Below are 13,077 nucleotides of genomic sequence, written 5' to 3' on the forward strand. Positions count from 1 at the left end.
ACTTATATTTATGTTCAAAACTTTTAGAATCTAAATCATGTAAACTTGGATGGTGGAACTAATATTTTAATTTATTTTATTTGTTTAACTTGCACTAATTTTCTCATTCTCCTTTTTTACAGTTTATTAACCGAAACTGAACCGATTGAAATCGAACCGAATTATTTTGAAACTGAAATCAATTTGAAAAATTTGTTACGGTGTCGGTTTTTAATTTTAAAAACCTAAAATATGTTGTTGCTGTTTTGATTTTACCATAAACCGCACCGAACCGTGCTCTCCCTGTCAGGGACTCGGTACCCGACCCATTTTTAATTAAATTGAAAAAAAACAATTTTGTTTGTGTGGTTGGAGGACAGTGTACTTGTAGGCTTGATTCCCACGAATTTTAACAGCCAATCAAACCTCTCAACACTCATCTTCACTTTGCTTACGTGTCACCCTCTTCTCCGCTCTCTCTCTTGTTCAACACTCTCACTTTTCTCTTCATTCCCAAACCTCATCAATGGCGACCTCTTCTCTCTCTACATCTCTCTTCAAACCCGAACTCATCTTCCCCAATTCGAGGAACCGCCGATCTTCATCTTCAATTTTCGACACTTCTCGTCGTTATACATTGAGCTTGAGAGTCAAAATTAGGGCTTTGAAGAGTGAAGAAGCTGTGGTTGAGTTGAGAGAAGATGAAAATAGCTTCGGATTGAATGGAAATGGGAGGTTGAACGGTGCGGTTAACGGTTCGGTTAAGAAGTATGGGAGTGTGAAAGGTGGAACTAATGGAAGTCTGGTGAAGTATGTTAATGGAAATGGAGGTGCAGGGAGTAATGGAGAGGTTCCGAAGACGAAGAAGAGTGTTGAGGAAATTGGACAGGAGGATGCTTGGTTCAAGGAAAAAAATCCAAGTCAGCCTCAGGTATACTGTTTTATCTCGATTTCTCGATAAGTGAATATCCTTAGGATCGGAGAATTTTATTCATTTAACGAGATTGAAAACTACGTTATTCTTGTTGTGTTTGGACCGGAAAAAGTTATTTATTTGACAGAGATTAGTTATTTATCAAGCATTCATTTATTGAGGTTTTAGTGTATAATAATCGTAATGTAGCTGGAACTAGAAAATATGATGTTTTGATTATGTTATGTTTAGTCATGTTATTGATAATAAACTGTGATGGGAATCAAATTGGCGGTTAGGGGATAGGAAGTTTATTTTTTTAGTTTTTTAGTGTATAGCCACTTTGTACTATTCTTATTAATGTCATGCATATGGTATTCTCTCTCTCTTTGAATTTTTATGAATTACGAGTTGAGGTATGGCTTGTATGCATATTTCCCTTCCCAAACAGTGCTCCACGAGTATCCTACGTTGACTGCTTGATAGGCCGGATCTAGTTAGTAGGTCTTTTTATAACCTGAAGTCTCGATGTTCGGTGACATGAGGATTATTGTTGTTGTGTTGTCATTGGGTGATAATCATATTGGACATTATGCTGTAGGGAAATTTAATTACTTAGGAAGACAATTGGTAGTATTGGTGATTAGCAGAGTAATTAGTTGTTAACAGTGTTTTTTCCTTTTACTTCATATGTTTTCAGCTAGTTACATGAGTATACATTCATGTTAGAGGTTGACAAATTATTGGAGCTATAGGACATATGTCACATATGAACTAGGTAATAAATGATAGATTAAAAAAAGAGAAGTTGAGATACATACTGACAATATTAAGCTGTTTGAGTGTGAAGCACAAGCTACTAACATGTTAAGATGTTGATTTCGACACTTGGCACTGGTAGTTGAGAAGGTAAGTTAAAGGGTTTACATTATCTAGAAATGAATATGAACTCCACGATATGGATTGGCATGTAGGAAATGATAAGTTAATTAGTATGTATACTTATCACTATTATTTTTGGCAAACTATACAAGCTTGTATCTGTTATTACTTGGCATAACACAGAAGCTTTATTTCAAACGTAATATGGTTATGCAGGTGTCTGTTACCCCTGGAGGTCGCTGGAGTAGATTCAAAACATATTCAACGATACAGAGGACTTTGGAAATATGGGGATTTGTTTTGACTTTCGTCTTTAGAGTTTGGGTGGATAATCAGAAATTCTCTTATCGAGGTTAGTTACTTTTTCAAAACTGTCTTTCCTTGGAACATGAATAACAATTTGTCTTACCTAAAATTTATCTGTTTAATGTTCCGGGGTCCAGAAGCTCACATAAATATAATGACTGAAAACATACCAGTTCATTATCTAGATGCTTATAAAATAGGATACTAATCTATTTAATCGGTATAACTCAAAATCCCCCAGATTTCTGACTGGCATCTTTCCTCTGGAAGTTTGATTCTAGTATCTTCATACGTTATCTCACACTAAATTAATTGTATTAAATAATAAACTTATTTACACCATATGCTGCATTGGAAACATGAAACTCTTAACTTCAATAAAAAAAACATTAAGAATATACGTAGATGTGATGATGTGATAATGTTTTGCAAATTTTAGTACCCTTGGAAATACGCCCATTATTATATCCCCTGATAAGGTCTCAAAGACTGTTTCTTGGTGTATATAGCAATATCTTTAAGTACATAAATGATACGCAGGTGGTATGACTGAACCAAAGAAAGTGCAAAGACGAAAAGTCCTTGCCAAATGGTTAAAAGAAAGTATATTGAGATTAGGTCCTACTTTCATCAAAATCGGTCAGCAGTTCTCTACAAGAGTGGACATACTTGCCCAAGAATATGTGGATCAACTGTCCGAGCTTCAGGTCATTATTTGATATAAATAATTGTCAACTTTAAGCCATTGTATGCATCTTTGCACTCTTTGCTGTTGTGTGATCACCATGTTCTTCCAGCAAGAATGAACTAGACCAAATTTGTATATCACAGTATGCACTATATTAAATTTTGAGTATGTTGGATCTTTCAGAAGTAAAGGTATTGCATCATTTGACTTGATGGATCACGAGTTCTTTATAGTTTCACATGCATCATGTCCCTATTACTTGAACAACATGATTAGTATTTGATTCTATTCTTTCTACATGGATCTAAAAGATCACATGTTCTTTTCACGCATGAAAGAAAAATGTGGATTTGAAAAGAATATTTCTTTTTCTGTTGGATCAGAAGTTAAATTATTCAGGTATCTTCCCATTTCACCCATATGTCTCACTCCAATAAGGGGAGTAAAAAAGAGTGAAAGGGAACTTCATTACTGTGTCTGATGATAGGAATATACAGTATAACAAAATATACTTGTGTTTTAGCGAAATTATATAACTTTTCTTGCATTTTCCCATCCATAATTTTTCTTTTAACGTACTTAATTTTTTCTGATTGCACCGAACTACCACAGGGAAATTTATCAAATAGGCTCTCACTTGTATTGTTGGTACGTTTACCCTTAGAGATGTATATCACGATTCCACCTCATCATTTTAACTTCTTATGAGGAAACAGAGCCCGGATGAGTAGTTATCTATTTTCCCATGCATGAAGTCCCTCGAGGTGAAAAGGATATATGGAAACCATGCGCATGGGACAAAATATTTGATAACTGGAAATGTCAGTGTATTTACTGTGTCAATATAATTTGATAGTTTGATACCCGCAGATGTATCATGTCATTAGCAAGGTCTGGGCCTGTCCAGATGCTTCACAGTTGATTGGCTATCTTTATGTCAATGTCTTTTGTTCATCTTCTATATACTTCATCATTTTGATTTAACTAAAGCACGAGCAAAGAAAAGGACTCATTTGCCTATCTGGATTAGCTAATTAACTTTTTAATATTTTTTAAGAAATATTTTTTGCTAAAACTACATGTATCTGCATGTTATCTGTAGTGTAGATTAGTCTTTATCTATAATATATCCTTCAAGGGTCTAATTCTATTATTATTTCATGAAGGATCAAGTTCCACCTTTCCCATCAGAAACTGCAATTTCTATACTTGAAGAGGAACTTGGAGGCCCTGTTGATGATATTTTTGACCAATTTAGCTATGAGCCAATAGCTGCAGCTAGTCTAGGTAAACTTAATTTCTCCTGAAACTCAAAGTGACAATAATTCGTTCCAAGCATCCCTTGTTTTGTAGTTGGCAAGTGAAATGCAAGAAGCTAATGTTTTTTCTGTGCAGGTCAGGTCCATCGTGCAAAATTAAAGGGTCGTGAGGTTGTATGCAAAGTGCAAAGGCCTGGTCTTAAGGATCTCTTTGACATTGATCTAAAAAACCTTAGAGTAAGTTTCAGATAGGGTTCCTGTGTCTTCCTTTTTCTGCCTGCATCTAATCGTTGAGTTATCAGGATCAGTTCATAAAGAAATGAAAGCTACTATGTCAAGCGCTACTTGCTGAACTTCATTATAAAAGCGTCCTCAGCTACCGAGAAGTGCAATAATTAGAATACCTAATTTTTCAGGTGATAGCAGAATATCTCCAGAAGGTCGACCCTAAGTCTGATGGGGCAAAAAGGGATTGGGTTGCTATCTACGATGAGTGTGCTAATGTCTTATATCAGGTTTTTTATCTTTATCTTCAATAGTCAGATGTTTTTGGTAGTTCTTTCATATTTTTGGCTAGTGTTATCTTTGTTATTGGCCAAAAAAAATTATTTCGATCAAATACAAAATGGACTCCTCACACATTTAGTGAATAAAACAAAAAAACCTGAAGAAGACAGTTGGATGTTTCTCCACCCTCTTTATGTACATTTTGGTTTTGATGAGTCATGAGTCTCTGTCTACAAATGTACATTTTTTAGGCTCGTATAAAGGACTTTATAGAAGTTTGAATGATTTAAAATTGGATTCCTATCTATGGTATCATCTGTACAGCTATGTGTGCTCTTATATCACGTCAGGAGTAATGCTGTCATGCTGTTGCATGTTTTAGGATTTTTGATTGCCAGTAGCCATCTTTACCCAATAACCTGATGGTCCGCATGCGTTGGCAATGATCTGTTGGGATGAATGTATAGGAAGATCCATAAAAGTATGAATATAAATGCGAGTAGAATACTTTCCTTTTCTTAAAGACCGGAGATTACAGGCTAATAGAATTTATTTTAGGAAGAAGTAGTGTGCTGAGTGCAGATGCATCAAGATCCGAGGATGGTGAAATCATTGGTATTGGCACTCATCGTCTTAGAATATTATGTATTTAGGAAGATGTAATATGCAATGGAGTAATTACTGGGATTTAGCCGTGTGACATACAATTAGCAAAAAACAAAAAAAAAACGTGACAATTTGTGATGACTGTATTGACCTGGCAGTAGTAGTTTCTTTGATGAAAAATGACCGAGTAACTGAATATACACAAACCAGTCAATAGTGCAAGCTCGGGGAACTACTCATTACTGAACGAAATTGTCAACTCAAGTAGTAACTTTTTTTTATATATATTTTTTCTAATATTTGCCGCTGAGTATGTCAAGACCACATTTAGAAATGTATAGTAAACAATCATGCAATGTTATGCTATGTCATGTTGCTTCAACCTTAGTTTGTCTCAGGAGAATTTTCAAATCTGGATATCCTAATCACTGAGAAATGCTTCAATCTAATTTGAAGAGATTTTAATCTTGAACTGGATATTATACTTTATTGTATCTAACATCAGGGTTAGTCAGGTCAGGGGGCGCACACCCCTACATTTTTGATTATCAGTATTTGATGGTGCATAATGTATCAGTGCTGTCCATGTCAGCTTGGAAGTTGTGTTTACTTTGAAAAATTGATGCAGAATAAAATTCTCCATGAATTTACTATGTGATTCAATCTAATTGTCCCTTAGTTATAAATTTAGCTTTTTATTTACTAATTTATTTTCACAATTACTTAGTTACTTTACAATGTTATAAGTGTTTAATAAATTAATTTAACATTATAAAAATTATTTATTTCTATTCCAGTTTGTTATTTATTAGTTACTTTATTTGCTAAAAAAATTAATTAATTTTTGATTGTAAATCAAACATTCTACAATCTACAGTTGATGACAAATCTACAAATTACAACATAAATTATCTATATTTATTTTTCTCTTGTATAATTAAAGTTAATATGTTTAATAGGTTTTGATAAGAAATTTGTTTCCACTCGAGTCATATTCCTGGGTCACATCAATATAATTGCATAATCTTTCTGATTAGTGCCGTGGTGAAGTTAGCTTAGGTTGCAATTCAACTCTATGATGATACACATTGATCAATGTTTACTGACCCGTACAATTATTTGCTCTAAAAACTGGTCTCTTAGTGATTCCAGTTAAAATTAAGATCTCTCATTGAAAAGAATGATATCTTTATGATTTTATGTACTGCTGGCACATTCAAAATTCATGGTCTGGTTTTTTCTGCTCCGCCTTATTATGTTTTACGATTGCCGATTGTGTTATTTTCTGACATTTCAGGAGATTGATTACACAAAGGAAGCAGCTAATGCAGAACTATTTGCAAATAACTTTAAAGATATGGATTACGTAAAAGTTCCTACAATATACTGGGAATACACTACTCCACAGGTTTGAACTTTTACTTTTAGATTTTATAACAAAATTTAATTTTAAATTCAAGATTTAATTTGTGTTTTAATCTCCTTGCTTAAGCTTTTGATATAATTTTCCTTTTCTAATGGGTGTAGGTTTTGACAATGGAATATGTACCAGGAATCAAAATAAACAGGATACAAGCTTTAGATCAGTTAGGTGTTGACCGCAAAAGGTAAATAGTGCTCAGTTATTTCCATTGAAGTATAATTATATCTATGGAGTGTATTCTTCCGCTTATTAAGGTAACAATGATTCCTATGATCTATATAATTTGAAGTTATGATGATATTCTTCAGGTTGGGCAGATATGCTGTTGAATCATACCTGGAACAGATTTTGTCTCATGGTTTCTTCCATGCTGACCCTGTGAGTTTATAAATTGTTCTGTCTTTTTGATCATATTAGGTTATTCTAGGAGGATAATACATGATTAAAAGATTCATTCCACTCAAGAATTTTATATAATATTTCTTTAATTATTGTGAGGAAAAGCAGACGAATTTTTTTTTAGACCAAGTAACAAGCTAAATACCTATATTCAATTGTTTTGGTCATTTTTACCGAAAGAATACGGATACCTCATTTGGATATCCCCAATTTATATTGTTTATTTTTTTACAGGAAAAACATTAATTTTTTATTATAAAAAAAGGAAAATTAATTTCTAGACATGTGTATCCTGTACCTATGGAAGAGACCAATTTTTAAGATGTGTATCCCTCATAACTGTTTTTCATTTTTTTAATTCTTTTTACGTGATACTCATTTGTCAAATGTGTATATGTGATACCTAGATGACAAATGCATATAAAGTTTGTATTTTTTGGCCAAAATTTTCAAAAAAAGGTTTTGAATTAACTTTTCTTTTAATGCTGATATTTTTTGTCATCACCCTATTATGAGCATATGAGAAGAATAAGTTAAATAGCTTAAAAGATTTCCTGCAGTGTGACTAGAATCTTGATGTTCTGCAGCATCCGGGTAATATTGCTGTAGATGATGTCAATGGTGGACGGCTAATATTTTATGATTTTGGAATGATGGGAAGGTATACAAATATATATATACTTTGGGACCTGTCAACACGAAATGCTATTTTGTATTATTGGACATGTGTGTATTTCAACTTAAATATTCAGTGTTGACTCTTTCCAGTATAAGTCAGAATATTAGAGAGGGCTTGTTGGAGGTATTCTATGGAGTATATGAAAAGGATCCAAACAAGGTAGTTACTATTTACTTTACTCAAATATCTTTATCGTGTATTATAAACCAAGTTTAGACCGTGTTACAAACTTTGAGATCAACCACTACCACTTGTAACTGTATAAAGACCACATTTAGAACAGGTGATCGGTGTAAAATCATTTGATATATGTGATTATCCCGGTTTAACCTTATTGATGCTTACCAGCTTTAAATTATTGCCTTGCTTTTAATATTTAAATTTTACGGCAGGTTCTTGACGCAATGGTTCAAATGGGTGTTCTTGTTCCTACTGGAGACATGACTGCTGTCAGACGTACTGCACAATTCTTCCTAGCCAAGTATGGTTTAGATACAGATTCTTTCATCAATTTTCTTTTGTTTTCCCAAATTTATGTAGGCAATCTATATAATGGCTTGAAAAGTCTATGTACGGGAAAAAGAAAGAAAGAAAGAGAGAATGTCCTCTTCAAATAATGCGATGTGATGTCAAGTTGCATTCCAAGTCCGTCCTGCCTCATGCCTGTTATTATTAGGATAATTAGATTTGTTTTCACATTCAAGAAATTAGAAGCCTGTGAATATAGTGCTGCGATGCGCTACTTCTAAAATGTTCAAGGTTTCGAGAAGCACTTAGTAGAGCAGAAAAAAATGGATTTGGAAAATAAATTTCTAAAATTAATAATTGAAATCTGTTAATGAAGAAGAGGAACTATAATAATTGAAATGTGAATATGTAGTTTTTATCAAAAAATATTTTTGTTTTTGGCTAGAATCTCAGTTCTCTCACTATGGTTCTCATTTGAACCTGGCCAATATATCCATATATATAAAATGGGTTTTACTAAATTTAAGTTGAAGATTAGAGTAGAACATATATGTTAGTTATCCTGAGAAGTTGTGAAAGCTATATTCGTTTAAATTTACAAATTGTAGTTTTTTTAGAGTAGCATTCTGCTAATTGGGCACTAAACCTAAAAAAGGTACTACATACAGGCCCAAACACTAATAAACTAATTTGCAGCTTTGAGGAGCGCCTTGCAGCACAAAGAAAAGAGAGGGAATTGGCAACAGCTGAACTTGGGTTTAAAAAGCCATTGAGCAAGGAAGAAAAAATTGAAAAGAAGAAGCAAAGACTAGCTGCAATAGGTACTCTCTCTCTCTCTCTCTCTGTATATATTTATATATTCTAATACTGCTTCTACGATGTGCTGTTAATTTGATTTGGTTTATGTATTTTTTTTTCTTCGTAGGAACAAATAAATTTGTCAAGGTTTGTGTATCTAGTCAAAACTCCGTTCTTCATACAATAAACATCCTAATTTCGTTCCAGTTTTTTTCATGTAATTAAAATTGAGAGATGCCTTTTAATAATTTATGTTTTTTTATTAAAAGAACAAAACAAAAATCACGGGAAAAAATAGTAAACATGAAAATTTTATTTTTTAACATGTATATGTTTATAACCTTAAATTGCATATAAAAAATTGAAAACAAATTAGGAAGTTTATTTTGGGACGGAGGGAATATGTATACATGTATATTGTTACTTGGGTATATCAAAGGACATTATCCATGTTCAGATTTTTTTTTTATTAATTGGAGATATTCTGTTTGCTTAATATGTTTTATGTTGCAAACACATTTCCATGACTTGTCATGAAAACATCAGACTTTTTATGACACTAAGTAGTAAATACAAGATGTGATTAATTAAATTTGGTCTTTCTGGCCCAAATTAATATTTAATCTTACAATTTTCTTTGTTGCTCATCCAATAAGGGTGGATTGAAATCAACCACGACTAAGCCCAATATTGTTTCACGTCCTTTCATTCTTATATAAATGACAAAACGATGGAGGTACTACTATTATTTTGCTTGAAAAATACAATCTTTAAGTAGTCAACAATTTTTATTTGCAGGGGAAGACCTACTAGCCATTGCAGCAGATCAACCATTCCGTTTTCCAGCCACGTTCACTTTTGTTGTTAGAGCTTTTTCAGGTTTTTCAATTTTGTTATTGCAACAAGTCTTTTCTTATTGGTGTCATCTTTTGCCAGATAGTAACTTTCTGTATTTCCGCAGTTTTAGATGGAATTGGCAAGGGCCTGGACCCTAGATTTGACATCACTGAGATAGCAAAACCGTGAGTGCAGTTTTATACTCGTGATGCAGTTTTGTCATATCTGACCATATTTTGGGGCAAGCTGTCCTGTTTATCTCTGACAAATATAATGCTATCCTTGTAGTTATGCGCTGGAACTGCTCAAATTTCGTGAAGCTGGTGTTGAAGTTGTCATAAAGGCAATTTATTCTTACCTTCTTCATATTTTTTTATTTTTATCCCTAAGAGCAAGTCCAACAGTGTTCTAGTGAGTTCCTTATAAATATTATAAAATATTAACTCTTAGTGATTTAAGATATGATTTTGAATTTCAACTCCAACAATGATCTTTATCCTCCTTCCTTATTATTATTATATTAATATATTTAAAAAGATATGGACAAAAAGTGGAACAAAAAGAGAGATTAATGTAAAAAGAAGAAAGAGAGATGAATTTTTTATTGCTAAAAATGTTTTAAGGGAGTACTAGAAGTTCCTTAAAGATAAAGAATGAAGCTCATGTCTTAGTGATATAAGAAAGTACTAAGACACTGTTGGAGCACCATTTTTTGTCAAAATCCTTATAATTGAACTTAAGAGCTCATATAAGGGAGCTGTTGGACTTGCTCTAAATCTTACCTTCTTTATTTTACTTGAGCCTGTGCCTGAAAGTCTAATCTCTCTAATGGCTAATCCTGCAATTGATTCAGGATTTCAAAAAGAAATGGGATAGACAGTCTCAAGCATTTTATAACTTATTTAGACAGGCCGATAGAGTTGAAAAGCTTGCTCAGACAATCGAACGTTTGGTACATATCATGTTCTTTTTGAGATTCCTTCATGCTCCACTAGTCATATTAGTTACTCGCAAAGTGTTTAAACTGTACTGTATTACAGGAGCAAGGTGATTTGAAGCTCCGAGTTCGAGCTCTGGAATCTGAGAGGGCCTTCCAGCGCGTTGCCACTGTTCAAAAAACTATTGGAAGTGTGAGTTCAGTTGGTTGGCTATAATCTAGTTAAATTTCACAAGGTCCATGATGTTCACTAATAATTAGTTAAAGAAGAGAATCCAGCTTAGTTTTGTATCTTTACCCAGTAGCATCATTTTTATTTGGCAATGTTAGATCATGCGAAGAAGTTTCAATTTTAAACATTACTGATCAATAGATAAACATTGATATTTTTGTCCTTTTTGACTAATTACAGGCAGTAGCTGCGGGAAGCTTAGTAAACTTAGCAACAATTTTGCATATCAACTTTATTAGGGTGAATATTATTTTCTTCTATTAGTCTAAAATAGTATTATTATTTTCTTCCACTTTCTGGTCTTCTTTGCCAAAAGTATTTAATACAGAATTTTTAATGACAGGGCCCTGCAACTGTGGCATATATTTTCTGTGCATATTTTGGCTTGCAAGTTCTCATTGGCCTGTTGAAGGTTAAAAAATTTGATCAGCGCGAGAGGCTGATAACGGGAACTGCTTAAAAGAAGTAAGTACAACTTATCTCGTTATATTATGATTTTGACTTTTACTTCCATCTTGATATAACGTGAAGTGGTTCATACCCTTGAACATTTTTAAGAACCATGAATGTAGTAGAAGTTAAAGAATAGAGGGCACTAGGAGTGAAGTCAAGATCAGTTTACCGATGACCAGTTCAATCTGTTATTTAAGAAAAGAAAACTCTATAGATAATTGTTATGTTCTGTGTCCTGGAAACTATTATTTTGGCAAGCCTGTAATTGTCTGCTACAAACCAGAAGAGGCTTGATAACTGGAACATACTTGATCTGTGTTTTCAGCTTCAGGGGTTAGTTTTCTGTGAGTAAATGCTTTTAAGTTTTCTTATAAGCAGTCTTTTTATTTTAAACTTTTGGTTTTATAGTTGCTTTCGAAGTTTTTGATAAGGATCAAATAAAGATATGACGGCACCTTGATTAAATCCAGGATGTTGAACTTGATGGCTGCTCACTCTGTTTTCTGCAGCTTATGTATAATATCAAACTTAGAAGTGATCTTCCACAAAAGTTTGGGCATGAAATCTTCAAGGTATAAAGAACTCAAATATGCAATCTTGAGCAGCCATCTTCTAACTATATTGTGCATGTGAATCGGATTAGAGGGAAGGAATACCTTTGAAGTATGCATTTACTTAGTAGAGACATTTTAGGTATATTAGCAAGTACCATTCGAATAAAAGCTGCAAAACTAGGGAAGCACTTTTAACAATATTATTTACAAGGCAACCTGGGAAAAAGTGCTTATAATATTCTATCTCTAGACATGCTTAAGCATTATTTATTGCTGATGTATGTCCGGAGTTGGGGGTTTCGTTTACTTGTAAATCTATAATAAGGTTCTCAACAACCATAAATCTATAATCAGATTCCTAACAACCATGAAATTCATGTCCCTTTATCCATCAGGAGTGCTTCAAGGTCTTAGTTAGAATTGCCAAATGAGAGCGTATGTAGATACATGTCAGCTTATCAAGCTCTAAGGGATGGCAGAATCAACTGAAATTTTGTGTAAATTCTTTCAAATCTATGCAGCTGAGAAGTTTACTGCTTGTAATTGTTATGGAGATGCTTAAACACTGAGAAATCAGTCAGAGGGATACAAATTCACAATTTTGTAATTAAAATATCAATTAGGTTAGTCAAAAACTACTCCTGAAGATCTTGAGACTCCAACAAGTGTTTACATATATGCTGATTTGCTGCGGGGTCTTTCTCATTATTGTGTTGAACACAAGGCTGCTCTTATTAGCTTGTTAGCCCTAATGTAGATATTCTACTGTACAAACACATTTTCTTTATGGGTGTTGATATAGCCTCGACCCGAGCCCAGGCCGAGTTTTCAAAGAATATGTATAATAAGAAATGATGATCTATTGTAATATTGCTATCATAATAGAGATCCAGTTGCATTTTAACCATTTTTGTATGTTTGGTGCAATCTTTTAAGATATTTATAAAGTAGTGTTTGCGAAGCTTTGCAGTCCGTTAGCAATAATTTACAACTGCTCTACTCTGTCCTCTGTTATGGACAGCTGATCAAGTTTTTCTTCCACTTCCTGTCAAAGATTTAAAAATCTGCAATAAGGAGTTTGGGTTTTGCAGAGCTTCCATTTCGTTAGCAGTAAAACTGGTCTTTATTTCTGTTATATCCACGAAGGCAGTAGGCGG

At 33.4% G+C, this 13,077-nt stretch overlaps 1 protein-coding gene across 6 annotated transcripts; it reads left to right on the forward strand.

Moving 5' to 3' along the window:
- Positions 1-386: 386 nt before the first annotated feature.
- On the forward strand, positions 387-13,077 carry LOC141712391 (protein ACTIVITY OF BC1 COMPLEX KINASE 8, chloroplastic). Of its 6 annotated transcripts, none has more exons than XR_012571589.1 (22): positions 387-910; positions 1,991-2,126; positions 2,621-2,787; positions 3,935-4,055; positions 4,164-4,264; positions 4,444-4,542; positions 6,438-6,548; positions 6,668-6,747; positions 6,872-6,941; positions 7,550-7,623; positions 7,731-7,800; positions 8,034-8,122; positions 8,806-8,930; positions 9,706-9,786; positions 9,869-9,929; positions 10,033-10,087; positions 10,598-10,696; positions 10,785-10,874; positions 11,094-11,153; positions 11,257-11,378; positions 11,876-11,938; positions 13,012-13,077. XR_012571589.1 is itself a non-coding variant. In XM_074515313.1 (21 exons), the coding sequence occupies exons 1-20, from the start codon at positions 506-508 to the stop codon at positions 11,371-11,373; spliced, it is 2,211 nt and encodes a 736-aa protein (XP_074371414.1). In that variant the 5' UTR covers positions 387-505; the 3' UTR covers positions 11,374-11,378; positions 12,316-12,824. The 6 variants fall into 6 exon arrangements, 3 of the variants coding, with proteins under 3 accessions (XP_074371414.1, XP_074371415.1, XP_074371413.1); XR_012571587.1 differs by lacking the exon at positions 13,012-13,077 and adding an exon at positions 12,316-12,824; XR_012571588.1 differs by lacking the exon at positions 13,012-13,077 and adding an exon at positions 12,442-12,824.

The sequence above is a fragment of the Apium graveolens genome, chromosome 3 (genome assembly GCF_009905375.1).
Source record: "Apium graveolens cultivar Ventura chromosome 3, ASM990537v1, whole genome shotgun sequence".
Lineage (NCBI taxonomy): Eukaryota > Viridiplantae > Streptophyta > Magnoliopsida > Apiales > Apiaceae > Apium > Apium graveolens.

Coding starts and splice junctions, on each gene's coding strand:
- LOC141712391 (XM_074515313.1), top strand. CDS start 506: ATGGCGACCTCTTCTCTCTCTACATCTCTCTTCAAACCCGAACTCATC. Junction 6,942..7,549: donor GTTTCTTCCATGCTGACCCT/GTGAGTTTATAA, acceptor GATGTTCTGCAG/CATCCGGGTAATATTGCTGT. Junction 8,123..8,805: donor GCACAATTCTTCCTAGCCAA/GTATGGTTTAGA, acceptor ACTAATTTGCAG/CTTTGAGGAGCGCCTTGCAG.